Below are 27,721 nucleotides of genomic sequence, written 5' to 3' on the forward strand. Positions count from 1 at the left end.
CTTAGTCATGAAGAGTGACAGTACTGTGTAGGGTTTTCTGACTCCACCACACCTGTTTGAGCAAATCAGCTGGTTAAAGCAGATGAATCTGACCCCTATGTGGTGCTGTAGCTCCCCAGGACTGACAGCAAAGAACACAGCTTTAGACTATCAAAATGCCCCAAACATTTAGACTATTAGAAATGCTCCAAACATTCCATCAATTAAAATCAATCAGCCACTTGAGTTTTTACACACTTCTCAAAGTAAAGTAAAAATCAAACTAAATCAAACTGACATCTTGAAATACACAGACAGACTGAATTCTCTGCAACTACTGTGAATTGTAAAACTTCATGCAGTGGCAGTAATACTGGGAGAATGATGACACAGATGAAAACCAAGGGGGTGCCATACTTGCATCCAAAAATACAGATCCTTTGCCAAAATGAGCAACCATGGAGAAAAAAATGAATCCAACTAAGAAGTCATTAACAACTTTGAATCTGCAGACTCAATGATCATGTTGCACCATGTTGGCAAAAGCCCCACATGGACAAACCCATATGGCACAGACAGTGAGATAGACAGTCACTGAGGGGGAGTTTGAGCACCAATGCAGTCTCAACCCAGGGGGCACACTCTCTGTCACTTACAGGCTTTTTGCAGTTGGGCCGAGGTGGAACCGGGAACACTGTCTATAAAATGCAATGGCAAAATGGACACTGAGCATTAAAGAGGCACATTTGCAGAAGAGCTAGAAAAAGAAGAGAGAGTAGGAGCACTGCAGGGCTCATACATACTCCTTTAGGGCAGCTGAAGATTCCGGGACGTCCAGGGGGACCAGGAGGACCAGGTGGGCCCTTTCGCAGCCAAAAAGAGGAATAGACAGGGATTCAGAGGCAATTATAAAAGACAAATACACACAGTATTTCATTTGGTCACCCCTGCACTGCAGAACTGTCCAAGACTTAAGATGCTGGAATATGTGGAATATAGATCATACCTATATAAATGCTGTAGTTAATTTAAAGTCATAATATATATTTTACTTGGAAATACATGGTTTCAGCTATTTTTTCATTACCAGCCCAATTTCCACATTTGTAAAATATGATGTTTGGTGAAATTATCTTAACAAGCTAAGTATAGCACATAAAATCATTTACATAAACAGAACCAAGGAAAATATAATTTTTTAACCTCAGTGTTCATGTCTAACCTAAATACCATAGAGTTCCACTCTTACACAAAATGGCTCTAGGGATAAAAACAAAACAAAAACTCTCCAAACAATACGTCATACTAGGAAAAAGTTTGGTGTTTGTTTTGGAGATGCCCTTTTATCCACTAATTATTGACATATAGACATGTGTTAAAAGCCATCAAAACCAGTTATGTTTACAGGCTGTTTTCTAATCTCACATGATGACAGGCTGTTTTTGAAGTTATTTTCCCATGTGGCTGTTTGGGCACAAGTATTTCATTAAGAGAAGATAAATGTGTTGACTGGCATCATTGTGACTCATTATAAAAACAACAAAAGAAAAAAGACAGCCCACTTTATTTTTCCAGCATGCAACAACCTTCATAACTGCGGACCTTTTATGGGGACAGTGTCACAACAGCAAAAAAGGAAAAATGATGGGATGTGGTGTAAAAACCAAACAAAGTTGGACATAAACCTTCACACACTGTCACCACTATAGTAAACCCGTGAGACTAAATGGGTACTTCTGATGTCGCTCTTTCTGCATGTACATGCTTGCGTGCATTTGTACATGTTTTTGTGTATGTGTGTGTGTGTGTGTGTGTGTGTGTGTGTGTGTGTGTGTGTGTGTGTGTGTGTGTGTGATACCCACTGGTAACCCAGCTGACTCTCCCTTTTGTCCTTTGCGTCCATTCAAACCAGGACGACCCTACAGTACGACACAGAGTGGATTATATTTTACAGTGGAATCACTGCTGACTGCAGTCATGACATTTAATCAGGGTTGGATGCAGTACATCCACATACTACACAGACAGGCCTCTGAAGCATACTGCGTTTGGGTGATGGAATGCCAACAAACTTACTGGCCGACCAGGAAACCCGAATTCTCCTTTAGGTCCCACTGGTCCAACAGGGCCCTGTTTGATAGAGTCACACAGAAACATGAGTATGAGGCTTGGCTGTGCTCTGATCGGCACTATGGAATCTGTATCAGGTGCACAGGAGAATGGAGCAAGTTCTGAGAGAGGAGCATGTGAGAAGCACAGGCTGACTGCATCATACTGACTGCTCCAGCACAAGCTAATATGTTCCAAAACACTTTGTAAGGAAACAACAGTGCCCATATAATAAAAGCATGGAAAACCCCAAATATTTCCAACTGTTGTCTTGAGAATGCAACAGCAGCGACTCAAACTGCTACTATAATTATGGCTATCAGACATGTAAATAGTGTCATTTGAGTGTCTATGTCCTCACCATAATACCAGGGGGTCCAGAAATACCAGCATCACCCTAAATAGAGAATACAGAAGTACATGAGATGTGGGGGGTTATGTGGGCATAGACTAAATGATGATACGAAATTAATGGTCTTCCCAATGTTGATTCTGGGAAGACAATCAAAACACATTGATGTTATGAGAGAATGACTGCACACACAACACAGCAGACTAATACAGACATTTATGTATAAAAACACCCCAAAAACAAAAACAAACAAACAAACAAAAACTGCTATCCTGGAAAAATTACAACTAAAATAATTCTAAGTTCATAAAAATGGCACAATTACAGAAGCACAGCCATATCTTATATCAATAAAATGAAAAAAAAAAAAAAAAGGTTTAAACCTGTTCCTTTTGTTAAAATGAAATACAGGGAAATGCAGATTTCAAACTCCTTCACCTACTGTCAGTAGTGTACTCTGTAAGTTCACAGTGTCATCCAGCGAAACGGAAATTCTGGCTGCTGTGCACTAACGTGTCTTTAGACCAGCCATTAAGCATGATGGGTAAGTTAATATGAAGTCTTCTCATCATTTTACACCACTGAACAAGAGACAGCTCTGCCATTTTGGAGGAAGAGTATGACTAAATCTCAAGTGAGTGATTTCATCTAGCTAATCAAAAAAACAATTTTGACCAAAACAAAAAGGTGTCACCTTTATTCCTTTTGGTCCCTGTGGCCCAAGCATTTTGGACAACAGTGTTCCATCCACAGGAATCCCTGGCTCTCCTTTCTGACCCTACACACACACACACACACACACACACACAAAAAAACCCACAACACAACAAAAAAACACATGCACGGAAGTTCAATGAATGGTTGAAATACAAATGAAAACAAGCACATGCATGATTACATATACAAACTCTTTTAAAGGACGCCAAGTGTCATATACATTGCATATAAACATATGCAGACAAGTTAATACATAATATAGCAGGCTATTGCAACCTGTCAACTTGCATAAATATACAAGCATATGCACGCACTTGTATGCGCGTGCACACACACACAGTCTTTCTTTCTCTCTCTCTCTCTCTCTCACAGGTTAATAAAAAACATATGCTGTAAAAAGTACCCAAGGCCCCTTTAAAAGAGGATAGCATTGGATAACAATCTCATTGTCATTTCAGAGTAGGTCTGCATTGAGTTTGCTGGTATATAGTGTATGTCTGTGTGTGTACAGAGACCCTGTCTGGTAATCATTAAGCTTTTACACATCAGTGCTTTGTAGTCACCAGCACCTCAACATGGAAGTGTCTTTAACCTTGAATCGAGTGGTTCATCTCATAGTTTCTAATCAGCATAGAGCATAACACATATAGGCTGGCATTATTGGCTTCTAAGAAGAGTGGAATTATGACATATCCACAGAGCAGTGAGACCATAGTCAAATGTTTTGGGTTTGCAAAGATTTTGTCTACATAAAGGCTAATATGTGGGTCACTGCCTTGTCCTCTCTCTAGAGTCTTTTACAGTCCCTGCAGCTCCTCACCTTTAACCCAGGGGGACCGAGAGCTCCTGGGGTCCCAGGGTCACCCTTTGGACCCCTTGGCCCCTAGAAAACCAAAATAAAAGAAAACATGAAAACAATGGCATACTGTATGGAAAAGGTTATCCATCAGTATCCAATAAAGTTTATAATTTAGTAACTAACAATGAACACCAGACCTGACAAAGAACCCACCATTATGTTCTCCAAGGAGAAAAGCGCAAACACAAAGTCTGTATGCAATGGACAGCATATGGAAATGTAAAATTATATGCAGGCAAAGTATACATAAAATAATAAAATAAGTCATGCCAAGTGTCACGATTGGTCCCTTCCATCTACCGTGTTCCGTGTTTTCCCTGTCTTGTGTTTAGTTCCGTTCCATAGTTTAGTTTTGTCCTCATCTTGTTTGATTGCTTACACCTGTCCCTAATTTCTAGTTCATGTATTTAAACCCTGTTGTGTGCCTTGGTGTAGGACTGTTTGAATTTGTGAATGTGTTTTGTTATGGTTGTTTCTTTGTGTTTCCTAGCCTTAGTTATAGCCTGCTTCCCCATTTGCCTTTGTGTGTGTGTGTGTGTGTGTGTGTGTTTGTGTTTGTTTTGTTAAGTCATGTATTCCCGTACTCTCCGTGTCAGCTCTATGACCCAGGACTGCCTAGAAGACTCTGATTTTGGATTGCCCATAATAAATCTCACTCCTCTCCGCACATGCGTCCACCTCCTTACCGCTCGGCGTTACACCAATAATCATATACAACACAGAATATTCTACATGATTGTAGCCAATTAATTTCTTCACCAATATTTTTTACAGCTAATGCATGAATAACTGCAAATGCTAATTTGCATCCTCCAATTCAATTGCAGATATTTTAAACTGTCTTGCATAGACAGCAACATCAGGTGCAGAAAATTAGATTTAACACTGAGCAAAAAATACATGTATTTATATAAGGGAGCTGAAGTTATGAAAAACACTCTTATTTTTACAGTTCTCCATTTTTCATCTCTGTTTAAGCATGTTTATGCAGCAGTTCTCAGTATCAGTAATGCAGTGAGATCATTAGGAACAAGATTTCATACAAAAGGAAAGTTTATTTATGCATCATCACACACAAGCATTTTCAAATTTTGTCAGCTTTAATGATGTAATTATTCTAGTGATGTCCTCAAAAGCCCACATAACGCTGGATGTGCTGTTTACTGCTTTAGAGCCTGTGGCCTGTTGCCACTATCTTTACCAAAATAGCAGGGATTACACAAGGAAACAAACTGTACTAGAAATGAGGCCAAGGCTTTGAAGAGATACTAATATGGTATGCAACATTTCGACATTTGAGCATAGCAGACAACAGAACTGAGACAAATCTGTAATATAGCATTATGTGATTATTGCCACATTATTGTACTTAATTCTTATAAAATAACTACTAAGAGAAGGCTACTCACCACTGAATCTTGAGACTGAAAAGTCCCTGACAAGTTAAAGAGGCCCTCTGTATCATTCAGCATTAACTGTAAGGTAGACAACATAGAATACATAACTGTATAATTTAATTAAGATTAAAATTCCAATTCAGATACCAAGTAGGGATCCCAATATATGTAGAGATCAGTTTAAATGAATGAACCCACGTCATGGAGGTTAATTACAGCTCCTGGTGGTCCAGGTGGCCCTGGTGGACCAGGAAGACTGAGTCCATCTAGACCTCTTTCCCCCTGGATCAGAGCACACAGACACACACATACAGAGATACATATGTACACTTAGCTTTACATGTTTTGACTGCAATTAATTGTATAACATAGTGTGCATAAGTATTTGGCTACACACCTTTTGCCCCATATTGCCTTTCTCTCCTTTCTCTCCCTGGGGGAAGAACAAAGAAAATATTTGAACCAGTTCAGTATTGCAGCTGTGGAAAGCAAATAAAGCAGTAGTACTGTTAAAGGTGCAGGGGAAAAACCTTTCCAAAATACCTAGAAATATTGTAACAATTCCACTTTGGCTGTTTGTTTAATACTCTTTTATAGCATATAAGATTATTCTACACAGTGCACATGTTGGTGAATTTGAAAAGCTCTTCAAGAGACAGCCTTAAGATACAGTACATTATAAAATGCTGGTGTCTAACAATTCACTGCAATGCACTAAGCATTATAAGCATTAGTTACATCTATTTTGATATAAACACACATATATATGGGGCCCAATCAGTACCCAGGTAGTATTTAGTAGGCAGTGTTGAACACAGCTATAGTCTGTTGCTTACATGTCTTCCAGGAAATCCAGGTAGTCCAGGTACCCCATCTGGTCCTTTGGCACCAGGTTCCCCCTAGTGGATTGGAGACAAAATGTACATTTGACGACATCCAGTACTTGTCAGTAATTGTCTTAGGTGGAAAAGAATTATGATGTGGAATAATTATGATGTCCATCTTAAATTACTGGAAACTATACAGGGTAAATGCCGAGTACCTAAAAATTCTGTTCAGATGTTCAAAGATGTGTACCCTCACTCGCTGTGACATCTGATTCTGGGATATTTTGGCTATAATTATAGACATACATCCCGTTACCTATTGAGCGGATAAGGGCTCTGTCCCATGTTATCAACCATGGACTGACCTGACTCCTATATGAATACCTGCCCGACTGCTATAATCTGTTCAATTTCATCAATAAAATCTCATGAGGGAGCTCCTCTCCCTCATGTGTATGCAGTTGTAACAATAGAAGAGCTTTTTAGCACTGGGATATTTCATTACATCTGATGTGATTCCAGTTAAAACTCCAAAAAAGTCATTGCAATGTCAGTTTTTAAAAAGTTAAAATTAATATTAAGAGCTTTATTGTTTTTACTGTTACCATACTTAGGTATATCAAACTTTGGTTAAACGTATTTGCATGAACAAAGATTCACATTGCACTGCAGTGAGTCTAAAGGAAGAGGTAAATGCATGTGGTGCATTCCTCTGACCAGCAGATGTGTTTTGGGGGTATTATTTGGTGAATTAGGTCCTAATGGGAAGCAAATGGGTGGGAACAGCAGGCTTCCTCTGGCAACCAGGAACAGGAAACAGTGGGTCTCATTTATCAAACACCATCAAACATGAGCACAATGTATATCTGAGCAAGAAGGAGCCAAAATCTCAAGTGGGATTTGGCAAAGCTGTGAAAATCACATCATCTGACAGTAAGGACAGGTGTACACTGACAGACTATCATAATAATATGTCCATTTACTGCCATTTATGATAAATTAAGATCCCTTTAAATTAAGTTCCGATCTCCAGCCAAACATGGGAATTACAGGTTAAAAATCTGATGAACATTTTATATATTTCTAATAAACTTTGTAATCATTTTTACATTCCCATACAAGTTTCATAACAGAAGCTGATTGTATATGAAAGTATGTGTAAGTATTTTTACACACACAAGTATATAACACAGGTACAGACCTTCACTGAAGTGCCTGGTGCACCATTCACGCCATCCTTGCCCTGAATCAGAGAAATACATATGGCCCGGTGTATCAAGTGCTTGGATGATATATCTATTCACTCCTATAAGTACTATACGTACTGCTATACTATACGTTCTTATTTTTTTTCATTTTTTTCCCCATCATAAGATAATACTGGAAAAATTACACTATGTAAGGATTTGGCATGTTAATGTTTTTAAACAGGATTTAATAGAAAGACAAATATTCAAAACAAATAATTCTGACCTGTGGCCCTGGAGGGCCAGGCAGACCAGGAAGACCCTGTAGGAGAGAAGAGATGAGACCTGAAGCACTGTTTATCAAACTTAAGCCCAATGCCAAGCCGCTCCAAATTAAGGAAAAAGTTCAGCTACTGCGAATGCACTTACAGGAGGCCCTCTTGGGAGAGCAGGAGCAAGGCCGCTGCTTCCACCCAGTCCTGAGCCTTCAGAGTCCTGTAGCATCATGTCTCACACACACACACACACACACACACACACACACACACACACACACACACACACACACACACACGTAGGCACGCACGAACACACATGGAGGTATAATGTTTTGTGTTTAGCTAAGTGTTAATCAATCATTACATATGATTTTGGGTTTGTCAAAGTTCGATGTAATTTTGAAGTCTTTCATGTGACCAACCGGAAAATTGTTTGCAGTACAATTTTATAAATGTTCAAAGGATTCAGGCCTATTCAACACAGAATGATAAATGAGCTGTCCTGAGTTCTAAAGGTTGAGTTTCGATGAGTCTGTTTTTGTTTGGCCACATGAGTAGACTTTATATAAAAGAGTAAAGCAACAATGGTGTCCTCTGGTGGATCCTACAGATAGTGCATGCTATGTTTTTACTAGCAGGCCTGTAAGTTAGACCCACATCATACAGATTGCTTCTGTACTTCTGAAACTCACCAGTACATCAAAACTGAAGTGTGTGGGTGGTCCTGGTGGTCCCGGTGGGCCTGGCTGCCCCCTTGGTCCTTCTGGACCTACTTGTCCTGGCAGTCCTGGGAAACCTGGCTGGCCTGTGTCACCCTGAAAGACAGAACGAGCATGGAAGCAGTTATATTGTATGCAAAGTGACTCCAATGTGCAATACATCAGAGTGACATTTAGGCATGTGATTTGATAATATTTGTCAACAGTCAAATGAGTAGATATAGAAACAACAGCACTATATTATAAAATGGTACCAGTGTAAGCTAAGAAGGATGGCATACAGTGACTTAGATGCCATTACCTTTGGTCCTGCAGGTCCAGGCAATCCCGTTTCGCCCTGCCAATAAAACCACAACACCACTCGGAAGTTTGCTATGGCAGTGAAAAGGAGACAATACAAAGCAGAACAAATGCAATTTGAATAAATTATAGGCTTCTACAGATTTTACCTTCTCTCCTTTAGGGCCCATTTTTCCTGGGTCACCGTCTTTGCCACTGGCCCCCTATAAACACCATGAGGACAGTTTCAGCTCTGTCTGCTTCCACTATACCAGGAAGCCCTAGCATTGACCAAAAATGTTCAATATGGTTCTAGGATTGTGTGTGTAATGCTGCTTATATGGCAAGTTTAGAGAAAGGGCTACTTTAGAGTATAGTGCTCACAATGTGCATCCAGTGCTGTACTTGGATAAAATTGGTGTTACCGATTGGTAACTTTATTAATCACATTTGACCATCAAATGATAACTTATATGGGAGCTGGGAATACCACATCTGGATACTTTGGGACAGGTAGTAGAATTTCATTTTGTCTTCCCATAACCTATTCATATCTGATTACTTCCTTAGTCTAAACAGTACAAATATTTTCATTTCCAATTTGGACCATATTCAAACAGACATAATTATGACAGTAATACAAATTGTAATCAGGTAAAGAAGCAAAAAATATATTTGATTTGTATGTTATATCCTGCTATATCTACATAGGCCAAGATAACACACAGACCAAGATGTTTAACGACAGAGTTAGATCTCTTGTCATCCAGATTTTGTCATCCAGATGTAATACGATTTTCAGCACTGAAGACCATGTAAGTTAGGTAATTTACTGGACATTTCAATACGGATGAAATGCATTTTTGCTTCTTTTTACATTATAAGCAAAACAGAAGTATTTGCTTTGGTGTTTGCTAATGGAGGCTGAGCAGTTAGTTTCACTCAAGCTTTACTTGGACAATTTAAAAGGCAGCTTCCCCCCAATGACAAAGTGAAGTTCATGTTCCATAAGAAGCGTTTAGTTTCAATCAAATGCTATCATCTCTCTCACTTTCTCTCACTCTCTCTCTCTCTGAAACACACCCACACCCAACCTCTTTTCAACTCTTTTCAACCTCTTTTTTCAACCTCTTTTCTCATGAGACCTAAAATCTTGATCTGGTCTATTTTTTAACACTTGCTTAACATGCACTGTTACTATTGCATGGTTTCTGTAACAATTTTAGAATAAACAGCAAAATTTACCGTGAAAAAGATAGACTACATAAAAAGAAAGGTTTTCCACATTTAAAATGAACTAGCTTGTGAAAGGGTATTTATATTATTTGTATCATTGTGTTTTAGTAAGATGATGGTAGTATAAACTACTTAGGGCTTGCTAAAGACTCAGTGTGTTCACCTCATTCTGGCTGTTGTGATTGCTGAACAATTGCTGTATATGACATTAACTGCACACATTCAGCATAGGAGCACATGCAACAAATACAATGCAGATGCAGTCGAATTCTGTGGCAAGCACTGGGAGACTGTTCCAAAGTAGACCAGGTTCTGACTCTGGCTGGCCAAAGGGTAGGACGACCAGTACATGCTTCCCCATTGAACCACAACAAGCCCAACATGCCAGTGTAGAACATATATACTGTCACGCCTTCCAACCGGACTCCGCACTACGCTACCCACAAACCCTTCATTAACCCCAGGTCACTTGATTATTGATCACACCTGTTTCTAGTTAATTCTCTATAATCTCCCTATATAAGCCTGTCTTGTCTGCTAATGACACATTTCTGAGTATTTGTATTCACTGTTATTCTGGTTATGAATTCCTTTGCCTGTGCCATTTTGGATCTGTTTGCTTATCGTATATTATCTATACTATACCCTTACCTGTGTTTTGACTATATCTGGATATATGGATTGCCTCTTTATCTCATTAAACTCTAAGTGCCTGCAATATGATAACCCTGACATATATTTTATAACCTTACACTGTTGTCAGTATCTTTACATTGCTATCACTACCTCAAATTCTCAGTACATCATAAGGTGTATTGCATGTTTTTGGGTCAATGCCCCCTCCCCAAATGTGACAATGAGGCATGTTGTGTGTCACTGACTGCTCCACTTGTTTGTTATGTTCTTACGTTCTCCTCTTTATAGGCCTTTTGTGTTGCTATGACCATTTATTTGTCATTGTATGATATGTTGGCTTTCTTTTGTTACAGTTAGAGCCTGCTTATGTTCAGTTTCATTTTAATTTGTTTCATTAAACTTGTCAGTTGGAGACTCCTGTACGTTCTACACCCATCAAATTTTTAGTATTTATTTGTCTTTTTTTTTTGTTTACTTTTATATTGGAGTTTAAAATGATTTTTAATGTATTTTAGTAAGGTAAACTCTGTGTGTATTAATTAAAGACTTAATATTAGAAAAGTCTCTTTACCTCGTGTCTTTTTATAAAATCAATATCATACTGAACCAAAATCATGACCCCAATCCCATGATGCAAACCAAACCAAATGTGTACTGTGCCACCTCTACTGTAAAATATAACTTAGCTAGCTTATTTCCCCCACATATATGAGTATAATACATATAAAATGCTGTTGTTTCCTTTTGCAAAATCCCTGCAGGCCTATAACCATTATATGTTAAAATTTTTCAATCTTCCTCACACAGTATATTTATACTTAACAACCCTATAAATTCAATCATATATTTTCTACTAATCCATACAACACTTAGACAGACAACCACCCAGACAAACAAACACACACACACACACACACACACACACACACACACACACACACACACACACACACACACACACTTTCTCGGATAATGGATGGTAGATAAGCAGCAGGAAGAAGCAGAAGCAGCTCAGGGTTACAGTAGAGTGCGAGCAAGTAGAACATGTTGAGGGGAACTCCTGCCTTTTGTGGTCCATGCCTTTATTTTACCATTATACCTCAGCTAAATCCAGGCTCAAGATAAGCTCAAATCCAGACCCAGCATCAAATCCAGACTCAATATCAAATCCAGACCCAGCATCAAATCCAGACCCACTAAACCAGTCCTCAATTACCTGAAACAAAGCATGAATTGCCCTGAGTCATCAGGTCAAAACATTCTACAATGCCACATGTGAGGTAGATGATATCCCTGTGCTTTGTTAAGGAAGTGCTTCAATATAACATAAAATGTACTGTATTTGAATCATAGATGATAATGCTGGGATAGTGATGTCTTTACTATATTTCATTTGGTAAATAATATCAATCAAAGCAACTTACATTAGCCCATGGGAATGATATCTTCTGCTGTTTTTAATTGAGTAGTTTTATTTCAACAGTTTTTTCACTGCAACCTTAATCTGCATACCAAATAAACTATTAGCAAGAGATATATAAAAATATTTTAGCATGCAAAAGAATACTCACTGGAATTCCAGGTTTACCCATCTCCCCATCATTGCCGTCTTTTCCAGGTGCTCCTGGAAGCCCTGGTGGCCCTGGAGACAGACCTGCAGAAGGGCCAGGAGGACCAGGCTGTCCTGGAGGTCCTCGAGGGCCAGGTGGACCCTTGTGGAGACACACTAAAGTCAATAATTCTATGCAAAGTCTGATCAGATATTATTGTTTTGATATTATTACACCACTGGAAAAAAATATTTGGGGAGGAGAATGCTCACCCTCATGACCTCTGCATCACTGTCAAAGTCCTCAAACCCTGAGCCATCAATTGCATCCTGCATATGCAGAGTGAACATAAGGCTGGATTTAATTCAAGACCCACATCAATGTGGGCTGTAGACTTTAAAGTAATAACCAGATGGAAAAATCTAATGTATAAGTCGTTCCAGTTTTTTTCCCACAGTGTGGTAAATTTTTTAGTTTCATAGTTTTCCCTTAAATTAAATTAAACTAATTCTGCAACACTGAACTGTGACAATGTAAACAAGAAGGATGATTTGCTGCCTGCTAATTAGCATGGTCTGCAGTTATGGAAAATCTTATACATTTAATTTTTCAATTGAAGAATTGTAACTCCTTTTGTTTGGATTCCCTTTCTCACATATATGCCTGATACCTGTTCTGTTACATGGCTGTGCACATACCACATATCGAAATGACCCTGGTCTTCCTTGTGGTCCAGGAGGGCCAGGAAGCCCTGGCAGACCAACTCCAGGGTCACCCTTAAAATCAAAACATAATGATTGGAGTATTTCATCTAGCCATTTTTGCAAGGTTTCGCAATGCAGTCTTCACTACCATGATATAGGACATTACCGTTGCCATGTTCACGGTGCATTATCAATTCTACAGAGAATATTGTTTTGTTTTGTGTTTTTTTTGTTATACTTTTTAAACACCTTTTCTCCTTTGAGACCTGGATCACCAGGTAGGCCCGGGAACCCCTTAACTCCAGTTTCTCCCTGTAGAAGAGAAATATCCATGTATGTCTAAACTTTATACAGTTTAACTCTGTTGAACAAAGGAATCAAAATAAAAAAAGAATTCATCACACACACAGATAGACAGAGATGCACCCCATATGTGAAAACTGAACCCCTTATTCTGTAGAGGGAGAAAAGCATGGCTTAGTCCTGAATTTTGTTTATTCAGGCTCACAGGCATGGAGGCAGGTGCCGCTATTATTCCCCAATCAGGTCTAGAGATAGATGAAAGGCTCTAGGCCACCACTGAAGCCTCACTCTCACGTCTCTATGTCTGCTGGTCACACTCTACTCTTCTTTGAACTGGTCATGCCTAACCAATAACAGGCCCATGTGCAGAATTATTAAGCATTCCTCATTATACAAAACATTTCAAAGCAATTTCACTTAGAATTCAGCTATGCTGCACATGCGTGGGGCATTGGAGCTCAAGTCCAGGGTGGATTGCACAGAGATAGGTAGAGTATGAGTAAATAATGTACTCTTTATATGTCTGTTTATTTGAAAGAAAACAGAATATCGAATATGAGGCTAAGAATAATGAATTAACTGAGGCTAATGATTTTGGTACTTAAAATTACTTGGTGAAATCAGGAAAAATGTTTGAACATGAGTGCAAAATTGTTCTGCTGATGTGTCTAGGCTTATAGTATGACCATGCTATCAAATACGTTTCTTAAAATATCCCTAAATATAAAAATATTGCTCAGCTACCATGGATATGAGACCAAATAGTACTCACTGGTTCTCCATCTTTTCCATGGCTACCCTGAAAAACAAAAGATTTTCACTTCAAGTTTAAATTTGATAGATGAACAAATAGCTCCTCAATAGACAAATCCTATTGGACTATGGGGAAAAAGATGTTCCTAATACATATGGTAACCCAAACAAATTAACATAAACAGGTTTTTAAAATTATTTTTTAAACTATTTTTTTCTATTTATGTAATTATTTAATACATATGTGGACATGAACACAATTAAATGTGCAATATCATTAACCTCTTCCAAAAAAAATCTTGCCAAAAACAAGACAGCAAAAACAGCCTTAGATATGAAGAAATATGGCTATGGGGTTTAAAGCCTTTAAAAGCTATTGACAGGCTTTTCCATAAGACACAGACATGACCTTAAGCCTGTCTGATGTATAATAAACAATACAAAGTCAGACTTCATACTCTTATGACTCTCACAACAATAGACAGCTAAAGAACAAAGTGCAGTGGTGACTGAGCTACCAAATGAGCCAAGTTTGAGAGAGAGGACGGTTGTTCTAAACGGGTCAAAACATGTCTTATCATCTGCCAAAGACCACACTGTGTACTGACATAAGCTAAGCAGAAACAGCCAGAAGTGGTGTCGCATGATGACAGCGCTATGGTGTCAAAATGAAAAGTTCACCATAGTCAAATACAGTGAAACCCAATGGTAGTACATTGGATTTACATTCAAGTCATCTTTATTTGAACACCATTTGAAACCTTTTAAAACAACAGTGATGCATATTCCCATATACCATGGGAAATCAGCTACAATTAGAAAGGCAATGGTGAGAGCACTGTTCATCTGCTAAAGAAAAGCATGTATTAATTTATATTCCCATGTTACATTTTACTTACAGGCAGGCCATCATTCCCTGGCACTCCAGGAGCTCCCGGTGGCCCTGGAGGGCCTTGAGGCCCTGGTTCTCCAAACCAAGAGGAACCATCTCCTCTTGGACTTGATGTGCTGACTGTGCCTGGGGGTCCTGGAAGACCAGGAGGCCCAGGAGGTCCACGCTCGCCTTTCTCCCCTTTCTGCATTGTCATCATCACTGGATACTCCTGATCAGAACCAAATGACACACAAACTAATGGATTTGGGACAATAAATGTACATAAATGCCCAAATGACAGAAAGAAACTAACTTGTAAATGTTCAAATATTTTACAATGTAAAATAGATCCTACAGTAAGTACATATAACTTGGTTTCATAAAGGAGTATTTTGCTTACATTTTCTTTTTGATAAACAGCTTTCTCTGTCCTGGCTGGCTCTGTAAATGCAAATAAAATCAAACAATTCTATAATCTTTTTAACAAGGTTGACAGGAAATCACTTCATTCAGTGTAAATCAATTAGATCTATACACAAAAGAATGAAAGATCTAGATCTAGACACAAAAGAGCAAAATTAGTGTGAAATAAGCAGCTTTTGAAGCAGCTGACCATTAGTTTTCAATTTCACTTTGTAAACTAATGTTATAAATTAGGGACTAATAGTTGAAAAGTAAAAGTTACAATAGTTTGGGGAAAAATTCATGAAGAATCTATTCACTCAAACAAAGCTAATCAAAATTAGTCCAAACTCTAATTTGTTGTGTAGAGACCCATTATCAAAGAAGAGGCGCAAAACAATTTGCATGAATTACATTGATCACTGCTCACTTTCTTCCTTATTGAAATATTTATTTAAGTATGATTTCAAACACTGAATTATCACTTATTAAAGTAAAAACAACAATGGGGCAGAGAACAATCCTCCTATGCCTAAACATCACAAACAGCTAATTCCATGAGAAAACTGCAGATTTGACAAAACTGCCCCTCCTGGACATATAAGGAACTACCCTTCATTTAAAAGATAGGTTGATCAAATAATTAAATTCCACAAAACCATACATACATTACTTTTATTGCACTGCTTACATTTATTTTTTACCTCTTGTGCAATTAGGGTAAACTTATGTGTACATGACAGGCATCGTCTTTAACCCTTCAATCACTTGATCAATTTGCCATGGAACATAGGAAGACACAGCAGGTCCTAGACCAGATCCTCATGCCACTTTAAGCTTAAAGAGCAGCAGAATGGAGCACTCACGCCCTTCAGTAATGATCTCCATGTCCCGACCGGAGGACTCCTCCTCCAGGTCCTCATCATCAAATGGAGCTGTAGGGGACGGCTCAGTAGGGGGCGCTCTCACTGGGATAGTCTCATCTTCCTCAGGCTGTGGGCAGAAGAGCAGGGGGCTGCCTGTAAGAGTCTCTCAGTCACATTTTCTTAGTCACTCTCAGCAAGGGCATTTTGAGCCACTGATCAAGAGCTGGCTTTGAGAAGTAGACTGATGGATTTAGCTCGACTAAGTCTCTACATCAATATATTATAGTATGCCTGAGCTTCTATTATACACCTTAGTACCTATTTTTAGACTGACTGCTTGATTAACAAATTCCATATACTGACAGACTGTAAATATTGCATATACAAATTTAAATTCGTATATAATCATTTCTTACACTTTGTAGCAACAAAGTTTACTCGCTGTTCCTACTATGTCTGATTATTTTCCACTTTGCACTTTGGCATGCTCTATGGGTCTGGGACTAGAACTCTCCAAAGTTTTCTTTTGTATTTTCTGGAGAGTCGCTCTCTCTTGCTCTGACTCATAGATCTGACCATGAAGAAGACTGTCTGCCATGACCTGCTCTGGCCTCTATTAGACCACACAGCAAAGAGCCCTCAGGAGACCAGTCATTGCTGCAGCAGTAGAGAGTCCAGCATGGCTCAGTTATAAACGTGGCTCACACAGCAGCACTATAGCCTGTCCAGGTGGAGAGGGCTGTGTGTAGAAATGCATGGGTGTGTGCACATGTATGTGCGATGTGGGTGAAGGTGCTTTTTGAAGTGGATCCTACCCCCTCATCAAAGAAAATCCTCTGAAGGTCAAATTTGAACATTCTATATATTTCCAGGAAAAATGTCATGATAAAGATGGATTTGTATTTGTGAAATGGCAGAATGATCCCTTCAAAGACTTTACACTTCAAAGTCTTTCAAAAACACAAGAGACTTCTAAGGTCTGCATGCTGATAGTGAGTGAACTTGGTGGTCCTTATCATAAAAGAAGACTTAGGCTATTAATGCAGAATGTCTCAACATGTCAGAAAGGGGTTTTTTTCAGCAAAGGAAGTGTTTTCCTCTTGAAGCTCCAACTGTGTGAGAGCTGGCATACTTATGACCCACCAATACTATGGCCAAGCATGAAGCCTGCAGTTTTGTGCGTGTGTGCGTGCGTGTTCGTGTGTGTGTGTGTGTGTGTGTGTGTGTGTGTGTGTGTGTGTGTGTGTGTGCGTCCAGGCTCACAGCAACTGTCTAATCTTGATGTAAGATGGAATCATTTAAATGTAATGTCTGCAATTTGGCAGCCAAGATAATCACATTCATACATGAGAGTTGGTGTATATGTGAGTGAGTGAGTATATGTGTGTGTGTGTGTGTGTGTGTGTGTGTGTCTGTGTGCATGTGCAGGTGTTGTTGCTCACCATAGTGTACTCTCTCTCCTCAACTACTTTCTTCATCTCATCCATAGTCTCTGTGTCATCATATTCATCATCCCCACTGCTGTACCCAGATGCCTACAGCAGCACACACACATACCTGAGTCTAACCCATATTTCCCTGTTTGGAAGTAATAATTATTTATACATAATATAAACAATTATTATAAATAATAATTATTTATGTTATATATAACATTTACACAAATGCTGTTGATCCCATTGCTGTACAACAATGAAAGTCATATAAATAATAAAAAGATATGACAGTCGCATCAAACTATAAAATATATATAAAATGACATGAAGTTCCTAATGTATGTTTTGAGTTTTGTTTTAAGATGAAGCACTTCTGAATTCCATATTCATATTCCATATGTAGGCAGTTCCACAGCCTTGAAGCACCATAAATATTGCTTTTGCGTTAGCAATAGTTAGCAATAGTCTATGTCTAAGTAATGTCAGAAATGTCTAGCTCCAGCGCATGTCTACACTACTGTATCTATTCCCTGTATGTTCCCCATGTTCTGCAGATTGGCCAAAACACCACTCTGCCTTTATTCACTAAATGTATCTTCTGCATTTCTGCATTAACCTTTCAGTTGTTTGTTTGGTCAGGATGTAACAATACATCATATCCTGATGGTTGGAATCTAGGTCAAACAATATAATTTGGGAATTGAACAAAATTTCTTTTATATTTATCATTTCCACAGTACTTGTTTGCCAGTATGGAAAAGCGCAGGTGAACACATTCTTTCTCCAAAAGATATGAAGCCACCACCTGTAACACAGTGGCATGTAGCAATCCTTGCAGCCAGCTGTACCACTCAAGTGCCATGAACAAAACATGCAATCAGTAAGTGGGGGAAATAATGTATTGTAGTAATATAATAATTAATTACATCTATATATTTCCTGTTTTTGTCAACAAATTTGATTTTGTTAAGATAGCAAACACTACTTCTGTTCAATGTGTATATGATACAGAGAAATCACTCTGAATGGAGCAGGCAAAACTCTTTCACTCCATTTTTAATCCATAGTCTGAAATATTGTATGCTTATAACTGTATTAATAAGATGTTTAATGAATCTATTAAGAAATCTGAAAAATGTAATCCTAAATCCACTCCTACTTTTCCAGTATTGACAAATGTACTGAATCTGGATATCACTTTGTATCAAATTAAACCTTGGATTTTGTGAATTCTTATACCTCTATTTTTAGAATAATAGAATACCTGTAAAATATTTATAGTCACATCTATGAGCAGGATGATGAATCAGTATAAGCCAGTGGTATGTAAATCTGGACCTCGAATCCAAATCCAGTCCTGCATTTTGTAACTCCTTGTAGTTGATTAAATGATTCATGTAACAGGTTGGCTACTTTTGTTATCACACCTGACGCCTAGGTAAAGGGAGGGTGGAACATCTGTAGGAGCTAGGCCTTGAGGATTGTGATTTGAATATCTCTGGCACAAGTTTTCAATTCACACTGAAATAATAATTTTGTCAACCTGCAGCAAACACAAGTGCAAAACGACCGTGCCAATGCTCATTTTTAACCACTAGAGGGGGATATAGTTCAGTTTTAGAGTACTGACACTACAGAAATGTCTAGAGAATAACATTATTGTAAACTCCCTAAAGCTTTTCTTGCTCTGCCATCTGATTTCACTCTTCAGCTAATTGCCAGTCTCTTCATATATCACTTACAGAGCTGGTTCATGCTTAAGTCTTTAAAGTTGCAACAGAGAAATCATAACACTTATAACAGAACATTATACAACTAAACACATCATCATTTAGGCTTTCATGTTAGCAGTACAAAGCTCTGGAGGCATATTAAAGAGAGAGGAAGTACATGTGAGAGAGGATAACACAAAAAAAAGTACCAGAGAACACTCACATAGGGGTCATCCTCCTCACACTGCACATCTGCCGCCCTGGGGTCTGGTGTCAGTACCAACTGCTGGATAGATCCCTGAGAGAGAGAGTGTTTACACAATCAGCCCTGATTATAAACACATTTGTGTGCTCTCATCCACAGTGGAGCCTTGACACTCTCCCCACCATAATGCAAAATTATGTTAAAATCTCTTTCCCTTTTTTGACAGTCTAGGGTATAGTCATCAAAATATCAAATCCTTGCTGAATAGACTTTGACTCTCTTCCACATGTACAACCCACAGCTCAAAACCTAACACTTAACTAACACCTGCTTCTCATTCGCTAAAACTTTTCACAAGCTTGGAGAGAGATTGAGAGAGACGGACCAGAGAGAGGTGCGCAAGGGAATGCAACAAATACAGGTAAACTTAATCTGCTCCACATGGTGAAGTAATACTTAGAAATCAACCAACATGTTTCCTAAGCAATTTTGTAGTCCTGCCCTCATTAGACTAGCAGAAGGTCAACAAAGAGCTGGCATTCCATGATGCAGATCTAATTCCTGTGTATCCACCTACACAGGAAGCTTCTGGGTAAACACTATATGAGGTAACTGGCCAATGAGCGCACTGTTTTCTGTTTCTTTTTTAAACCGGCTGCAGTGTAATAAGAGAATGCAAACACACACTTTAATAACTTTATGGCAAACAATGAAGGTGCACACTTGCTAACGCTCTAGTGCTGCTTGCTGCATACTGCCTATCCTCATTTTTGTGAGTTCAGCAGACAGACCCCAAGCCTCAGTGACTCCTGGCACCTGGGCACTCATGGCAGGTCCAATGGCATGTCACAACATAAGACCTAATAAGACCTAATGGACCTTAAAGGATAGTCTGCTGTTTGCACACACAGTGCTACTGCATGCACTCGCAGTGCACCCATCGTAGTTTACATCATTTATGCCCTGTAATCTGGTTTTTATTGTAATTTACATGCTTGGTCATATTCTAATATTTGTTTTAAATTATTACACAGTACTTTTGTCCCTATTACGACTACTGGGGCTGAATGGGAATTACTATCACTGTGAGAACTGTATAAAAGCTTGTGCACTCAGAATAAAGGAAAGCAAAGTTTACATTCAGCAGCAAGGAAGTAAGACCAGGTTTACCAGCATGGTGCTGTTGTGCTTACTTTCTCTGTGTCTGTATCTTTATTTGGTTTATCTATTTTTGTGTCTCCACCTAACTAACCTTTTTACTTCTTTACCTCTTTGGCTCTTATGATATGCCCACTTCTCTTTTAGGTTTCTTTCTCGTTCAGATTTCTGTTTTGTTTTGTTGTTTTCTTTCTGATGCTTTCAAAATTGGTCCAAAGTATGAATAATAAACAGCATAATAAAGGCAAAGACAGAGAAAGACAGTTCAGCTGCATAAGACACATAAAAAAGGAGATGCAACAAAGTCATACAGTTTATTCAGTCAACTCTGGACAGAAAAAAGTGTGCTATGTCTATATATATATATATATATATATATGTGTGTGTGTGTGTGTGTGAGATATATCAGATCTAAAAGTGTCAGCCTAACATAAAGAGACTGCGCAGATAATACCTGCGGGGAGGGGGGCCGGTTGGGGGAACTTTCTTTCAATGTTATGTGCACATTCTGGCAGGGTGGGCCACACATACCCGCAGTGGCATTCACCTTGTCCAGGTGTCTGTCTGAGGCTTCTTTTATGGGCATGAAAACAGGGCACCGCTAGCCTCCTGCTGAATTTTCTGGAATACAGCTCAATGCCACAGCTGCAACAGCTCAGACAACCTATTGAAGTGTCACTGCAGGACTATATGAGCAACGTCCAGGGCCACATATTGAATGAATATAGTGTATGGAGTAGAGAGGTGGAGGAAAGGAAATTCTCCCTGCACAGCATCACTGCCTTAGAACAAGGAAACGATTAGAGGGAGAAGACACAGAGCGCACAGCGGCTGCACGCAGACTTATAAACCGGGGAAGGCTGCCAAAGCCAAGTACTGTGGGTCTGTGCATATGTATGTTTGTATGTGTATATGTGGGTGTATAAGGGTGTGTGTCTTCTGTGTCTTGCTCACCTAGGGTACACTGTATTTTAGCATCTGCATTTAACTACTCTGAAGCAGTGTGTGTGTGTGTGTGTGTGTGTGTCTCTGCATCTATATGCATGTGTTATTTTGCGATGTCAAATAGCACATTTCACTTGCTTCTGGGAACCCAAGAGATTTAACTAGCTTTCCTTCTCTCTCTCCTCATTTTTTCTTGCTCATCCGTGTATGGCAAATGCTCAGTCACTATAATGTTTGGCATGTACTCAAACATAGACTAACTGCTAGGGCCATTTTTCAATTGCTCTTTCCAGAAAGTCAACATCCATTTCATTTAGGAAGTCCTACCAAACCAAACATTCACTTAAGCTACCCAGAGTAAGGACATTGCAGCTGTCCTGTTTCACTGTTATTGTGTACTTTCTCTCTTTGGTTGTGATTTATAGATAAAGGATTTCTCTGTAACCCAATGATTGCCAAGTCTTTGCATCAGAATTAATTTATGCTGTGCTTTTTAAGGCCAAATGCAGAAGTTTTGTCACCAGTTGTCAGCAGGAGAAACACAACTAGCTCTCAGGCTCCCATCCATACAGTGAGTCATTCAGTACTGACTTCCAGAGAAGTTCAGTTCTCCAGTGCAGTGCTGTGTAACAGTCAAGATAACACAGCCTAAGACTGCCACGTTGACTGCCTGCTTACGAGGCCTGCTGGTGTCACTTGTTCTAAGTTCCTTTGTCACATGCTACATGTGTTACATGCTAGATGTGTCAATTACTGATTAATAACTGAAGTCTGATTTCATACATATCCATGTTCCAGGATCATTTATCCTGTAGTCTGAAATGGTAGTAATGCTTACTTTAAAAACACCTTAATGACAACCCTTATATGTCTGTCAGTATACATCTACACCTATCCCCAAGCAACCAATTTATGCTGTTTCCTTTACAGCTAGAGATGAAGGACACTTTTGCTATGCTACCTCACCACATCTAATGTTATAGTCAACCCCCTAGCAAAGTAAATTACTACCTTGTCTACACTCATGGTCAGGTTATTTCTCAGCATAGACAGATCATGTAAATTACTATATGCCAAGACTGGGCCATGACCATCTCAGTGACACCTGTTTCAATCCTGACTGGCTTTAATGACTGGCTCACAGTTTAAACACTTTTTTCTTTTACCTATTTTATAGAGCTGACTAAAGAAAGGCATCCCCTTTTGAATACAGGCCCTTCTAAAGTTTTAATTCTCATTGTAATTATCTCCTGTATCATGCTCAGAAGACCAGAATCAAAAAATCTGCATTGTATTTATGAAAATACCTATGGAAAAGGCTATACCAGCTATATCTGAAGGAAGTTCCACACCCTAAAGCAATGGCAAGCACAACCATATAAAAACACTCCACAATGCAGGTGCACAAACACAGGCCCACACACATAAACTCACTCAAATAAACATGCTGTGGAAAACCTATTTGCACACACCCATAAACACCTAGTTTTGCACTTACCACAAACCTCTCCAACTTGGTCCCCCCTGCATTCCCCACAAAGATACCAGAGCTGGGTTGAAAGGTTAGCTTCTGCTGGCTTCTGTGGAAGGCCACCCTGTGGTGCTCCTCACAGTCCATGAAAAGCTTCACTTCCTCCCCCTGCACGGCCAGAGTGAACCTGGCCCAGCGGCCAGTCAGGTCCCCCATCTTAAAGGAAGCCGCCTCCTGCGTGCGTGTAGCACCCGGGTCGGTGTAGTACAAGACCACTCGCTGTGACCCATCTTCCACTGGAGCCAGAGCCACACCCAGGTGCACTATCTTCTGCAGGGCATCAGTGATAGCGAACAGGATTCCCCCACGGCGAGTGGTGGGTTTGGCTGTAACGATGATGGCAAAGTCATGGAAGAAGGGGTCAGGGATGAATGAGCGTGTGAGGCGACCCACGTTGGCATCTGGGCCAAAGCTATAAGCGGGGAAGCCCTCGAAACCCGTTACGAAGGAGACAGATGGAGGGAGAGGAACACCAATCAGCTCTGTCAGATCCAGCTGGCCACTGGAGCCCCTGTCTGCAGAGAGAGAAATAGAGAGAAAGAACAAAAAAAAGAAAAGAAATTAGAACCATAAACATATCTAAACACATATGACAGTACATGACAGTCAAATCAGTGGAATAAAAAATACAAAGTATGCTGAATTATTTCACTAAAATGTGTGTCAGCATTAGGCCTAGTCATAATGCTTAATGATAACCTCAGACCTTTTGCCTAATACTTGTATACTAAAAAAGTGGGCTTTGCCCAGATGTGATCCAGGCCACACACATTTATGCCTTCTCCCATGTATTTCCAGGGTACCTTTGAAGGATTTACATTTAGATTCCTGCCCACATCAAACAGCTGGTTTGGAAAAGACCTTCCCATCTTTATCCATTCATTAATTTTCTAAAGCATTACCATCTGCTCATGTTGCCCAAATTCATATCTGGTTTCAGACCAGTTTCCCTTGTGCTTCTTAATACTTCATCACCAAGGATGAGCACACAGCACTAGCCTTAGCCCAGCAGATTTACATAAATCCACAATTTCAACACAATGGTTCAAACTCTTTATGTCTACAAGAATTCCCCCAGACCCACACACCTGGGGCTAATTAGGGCTAAAGAGACCTGCAGAAACTGCTCCCACTGTATGAGGGGACTGGTGTGCCTCAGTATCATCTGGAAGAGATTAGCTAATATGAACAATGTAGCTGAGTGTGCTCTTGTACACCAGGGGGCTGAATCATCCCAGACACTTCAGGCTTCACCTCTGAGACAGACAAGATGCTGATTATTTGAGATAAGTAACCAATCACAGCCACATGGAGATATTGTGAGGCATCATTATTTATCTGATACTGATACATATATGCACGATATTATCATATTGCAGTCTAAATGGCAAAACCCAGTGCTATTGCAAATTTTCTGGGTATTGTCAAATCATCCCTGATGGTTCCATGTATGTATGATTACACAAGAAAATAACCAGCTAATTATGGGAGAGATAAATAAATAAACATGATACTAGTTAAATAAAAACATTGCAAGTGCCAGACCAAATAAGCAGACCTACAGAAGTAAAGGCCTTTCCTAAACTTTTTATATTGTATTTTTGTTCTGGAATGGAGAACATTTGGTGAGGAAATCCCCATGCTGATTTAAATCAGATGCCAGGTTATTGTTTGTTAACAGGATGCTTTGGTGTTTCCAGGCAACTTTGCATCATAGCATTATCACTTGTCACTCTGTAAAAAAGCATCTGCTAATTATTGAAAATGTAAATGTATTACATGTTTGCATGGCACACAGCATTTAATTCTATTTTGTATCCAAACATATTCCAGTTCATGTACTGAATATTGACACACACACACACACACACACACACACACACACACACATCACAAAATACAGGTGTTCATGTCCATCCCATAGAGCAGGGTCTGGGAACCGCAGGCCAACTTACTAGATGCTCTCCCCACAATCATAGATGGCCCACCAAATAGTTTCTAGATTTTTATTGGCAATATGCATACTATCATCACCATGTTTATTATGTCCTTTTCTACAGTCTGTGGTCAACAATCACATATATTAACATTAATTTCACCCCTAGAAAAAAAAAGTATGTTATGCAGCAGCCAACATAATGTCCAGATTCATGGTGATCAAGTCATAGTAGTCGCATCCTTACAAAAACTTTACCATGTACTTTTGATATCAGCTTTGGAGCTTATTTTAGACTGACATTTTGTGTAAACAGCTGCAGGGACATCCCCTTCATCAGGTCTCAATTCTTGTGATTCCCAGTAGAATAAACAACGCTGCCTCACACAGCTGTAGAAGTGTGTGTGGCAACTTCATATTGGGCTGGACCACTTTCTGTAGGCCAGAAATGAAATTCTGCAGACATGTTTGTACAGCAGACTTTCACTTTTGCCAAAGTTGCCTGGGCAACACTGACATACCCAGCTGTAAAAGAGTTCAGCAATAAAATATCATCTTACTGGGATAATTAAAAACAATTGCTTTGGCCAGCTTATGATACTAACATCTAAGTGTTTCCATGACTGTGTTACTAACAAACATCACAACAGCCAAAAATCAGTTGAATGAACAGTTTATCACAAAGCTGTGCCAATTCTTTTGCAATATGTGTCTGTAATTAACAGTATCACTCTCTGCATCTGATGTAATTTTTGTGAAACTGAATTTGTGTCTTTGGGGGCAGGGTCAAAATTACACAACAAGATAAACATTTCTTCATGAATGTTAATTAAGGCTTTACAAGCTACCAAACAAAGCTTTGAGTGTTTGGAAACTGATAATAAAGGCCTTAGAGGTGTTACCCTCCCATAATGTAATGAAGAGTAATGAACTGCTGCAGGAAAGTTCCATCATGAGTGAGAGCCATCTGGGACTAATCATTCTTCATTATCATAGAACAGCGTCTTTGCAGATCCAGATGTATGCTGTTACCTGAAAGGCATGTGGCATAGATTGGGAAACTACAGTCAGCTGTGATTCTCTAAAGGACTTCCAATTTACATATATGTATCCATAATTTTGGAGAAGGAAAGCTAGAAAGTTCTGCTTTACTGTAAGACACAGCAAAGAACATTTTGGCAAAATATAGAATCTTTATAAAAAAGCTGAGGAAAAGGGACAAAAGCAATGCGCAATTTTGTCCATTCAAATATAGAAAAAAATACATTTTTGGATAGTAACAATTTGAGAACAAAAACAAAATTTCTTGGTAGTCTACATCTGGATCAGCTCATTAAAAAGCCTGTTACAAATGATCAGCTCAAATGGAACCTAAATGATGGAAAAATAAGCCTGGATGTGAATGGATGTCTTGGGCAATGTGTACTTCATGTTGAATCCTGAATGCTCATTGTGCTATGTGTACAATTTCAGATAACTAGTGTTAAAGTGAACAAGTAAAAATCGTTCAAAAATGATCTTAAAACTGCAAGTGCACTTAGGATTAAATGACCACTGATCCTGCTCCTATCTCAACTATTAGAAACGCTAGTCCTTATTGTAGGGTATTGTTTATTGCAGTGATTGTTGTCTGAGATGGAGCTTATGTATTTTGCACATATAGGCATCAATACTGATCAATGTATTTCATTCTAGCATTCTATTTCTAGTTCACTGGTGTCTTGGACTCTAACCTACTGTACTGGCTACGATGTATTCTATGAGTAAATGACAAAGCACTTTTGTAAGTCACTGCAGATAAGAGCGTCTGCCAAATGCTGTAAATGTAAATGTAAAAATTGTGTGTGTGTGTGTGTGTGTGTGTGTGTGTGTTGGGGGGAGATGGCCTTGTGCAGGACAGTCTGGGTGCATGTGTATATCTCTTCTAGGTAAACCAGCTTTTTGCAGTGGCACTCAGTCCTACTTCAATGTAAGTCACATTTGAACGCTCATAAGACCAGAATTTCTTTATGCATAAGCTCTGTTGCCATATATTATGAAACCACAGACTCCAGTGTAGGGCTGAAGCAGTTAATGTTTACTATTCACTACTCCAAGTCCAAGCTGGCAAAATTCATGCTGTCTATAGTATGATTTGCCTCAGCTAAATATCTGCACCAGTATAGAGTCTAGAGACCTATGAAGTCAACAACTGCCTTGTTGCATTGTAACCACATGGAGTACCAGACAACTACTTCATGATGATGTCTCAATGGCACATTTTATGGAACAATTTATGTGCTATTGACAAAGCAAGTCTACATTTGCAAACATAATTTTTAAGAAAAGGTTTCAGAAAAGTTTTACCTAATGATTCTTTTCTGTTGTTTTAACAAAACATTGTAATACATATACATTTAAGTGTGATTAGTCAGCCATACCTTGCAAAATACAGTATCTGACAAAATAAAACACTTCAAATCCAAAGACCAGTAGATTATATGTGATGTAAAACCATATAAGGGGTTACATTAATCCACTATGAAAAGGACAGCTATTAAGACAAGCTTTTTCCAAAAAATAATAGGGTGATTCTTTTGAAACCTAAGGCAAACATGTCATATGGTGAACAAGTCATATTTCACTTCAGAATCACCAAAAAGATAAATCAAATGAATATCTTGCTATTTTTATCAACTAATTACAAAAATTCCATTAAAAAACATGGTAGATGAGGGCATAACACTGTTCCTTCAACAGACACCATCTCTGAATTAACAACTGTCAGGACA

At 39.0% G+C, this 27,721-nt stretch overlaps 1 protein-coding gene across 3 annotated transcripts in view; it reads right to left on the reverse strand.

Annotated features, from left to right (window-relative positions):
* Positions 1-27,721, reverse strand: part of col15a1a (collagen, type XV, alpha 1a) — a 62,511-nt gene that overhangs the window by 9,951 nt on the left and 24,839 nt on the right. Inside the window, exons 3-31 of one of the 3 annotated variants that reach the window (XM_027002958.3) lie at positions 22,982-23,529; positions 19,399-19,473; positions 17,470-17,562; positions 16,028-16,154; positions 15,160-15,200; positions 14,785-14,988; positions 13,905-13,931; positions 13,079-13,141; positions 12,824-12,901; positions 12,398-12,454; positions 12,147-12,287; positions 11,675-11,791; positions 8,874-8,927; positions 8,726-8,761; positions 8,398-8,520; positions 7,857-7,922; positions 7,714-7,749; positions 7,442-7,483; positions 6,250-6,312; positions 5,811-5,846; positions 5,612-5,695; positions 5,426-5,491; positions 3,978-4,040; positions 3,135-3,218; positions 2,450-2,485; positions 2,056-2,109; positions 1,842-1,898; positions 783-842; positions 636-677 (exon numbers count right to left, since the gene is read on the reverse strand). In XM_027002958.3, the coding sequence (XP_026858759.2) occupies positions 636-677; positions 783-842; positions 1,842-1,898; positions 2,056-2,109; positions 2,450-2,485; positions 3,135-3,218; positions 3,978-4,040; positions 5,426-5,491; positions 5,612-5,695; positions 5,811-5,846; positions 6,250-6,312; positions 7,442-7,483; positions 7,714-7,749; positions 7,857-7,922; positions 8,398-8,520; positions 8,726-8,761; positions 8,874-8,927; positions 11,675-11,791; positions 12,147-12,287; positions 12,398-12,454; positions 12,824-12,901; positions 13,079-13,141; positions 13,905-13,931; positions 14,785-14,988; positions 15,160-15,200; positions 16,028-16,154; positions 17,470-17,562; positions 19,399-19,473; positions 22,982-23,529 (2,573 nt within the window). The remainder of the gene's footprint in view (positions 1-635; positions 678-782; positions 843-1,841; positions 1,899-2,055; positions 2,110-2,449; positions 2,486-3,134; positions 3,219-3,977; positions 4,041-5,425; positions 5,492-5,611; positions 5,696-5,810; positions 5,847-6,249; positions 6,313-7,441; positions 7,484-7,713; positions 7,750-7,856; positions 7,923-8,397; positions 8,521-8,725; positions 8,762-8,873; positions 8,928-11,674; positions 11,792-12,146; positions 12,288-12,397; positions 12,455-12,823; positions 12,902-13,078; positions 13,142-13,904; positions 13,932-14,784; positions 14,989-15,159; positions 15,201-16,027; positions 16,155-17,469; positions 17,563-19,398; positions 19,474-22,981; positions 23,530-27,721) is intronic. The other 2 variants (XM_027002959.3, XM_081696834.1) reach the window with 2 other exon arrangements.

The sequence above is a fragment of the Electrophorus electricus genome, chromosome 14 (assembly GCF_041902795.1).
Source record: "Electrophorus electricus isolate QZ-2024a chromosome 14, ASM4190279v1, whole genome shotgun sequence".
Taxonomy (NCBI): domain Eukaryota; kingdom Metazoa; phylum Chordata; class Actinopteri; order Gymnotiformes; family Gymnotidae; genus Electrophorus; species Electrophorus electricus.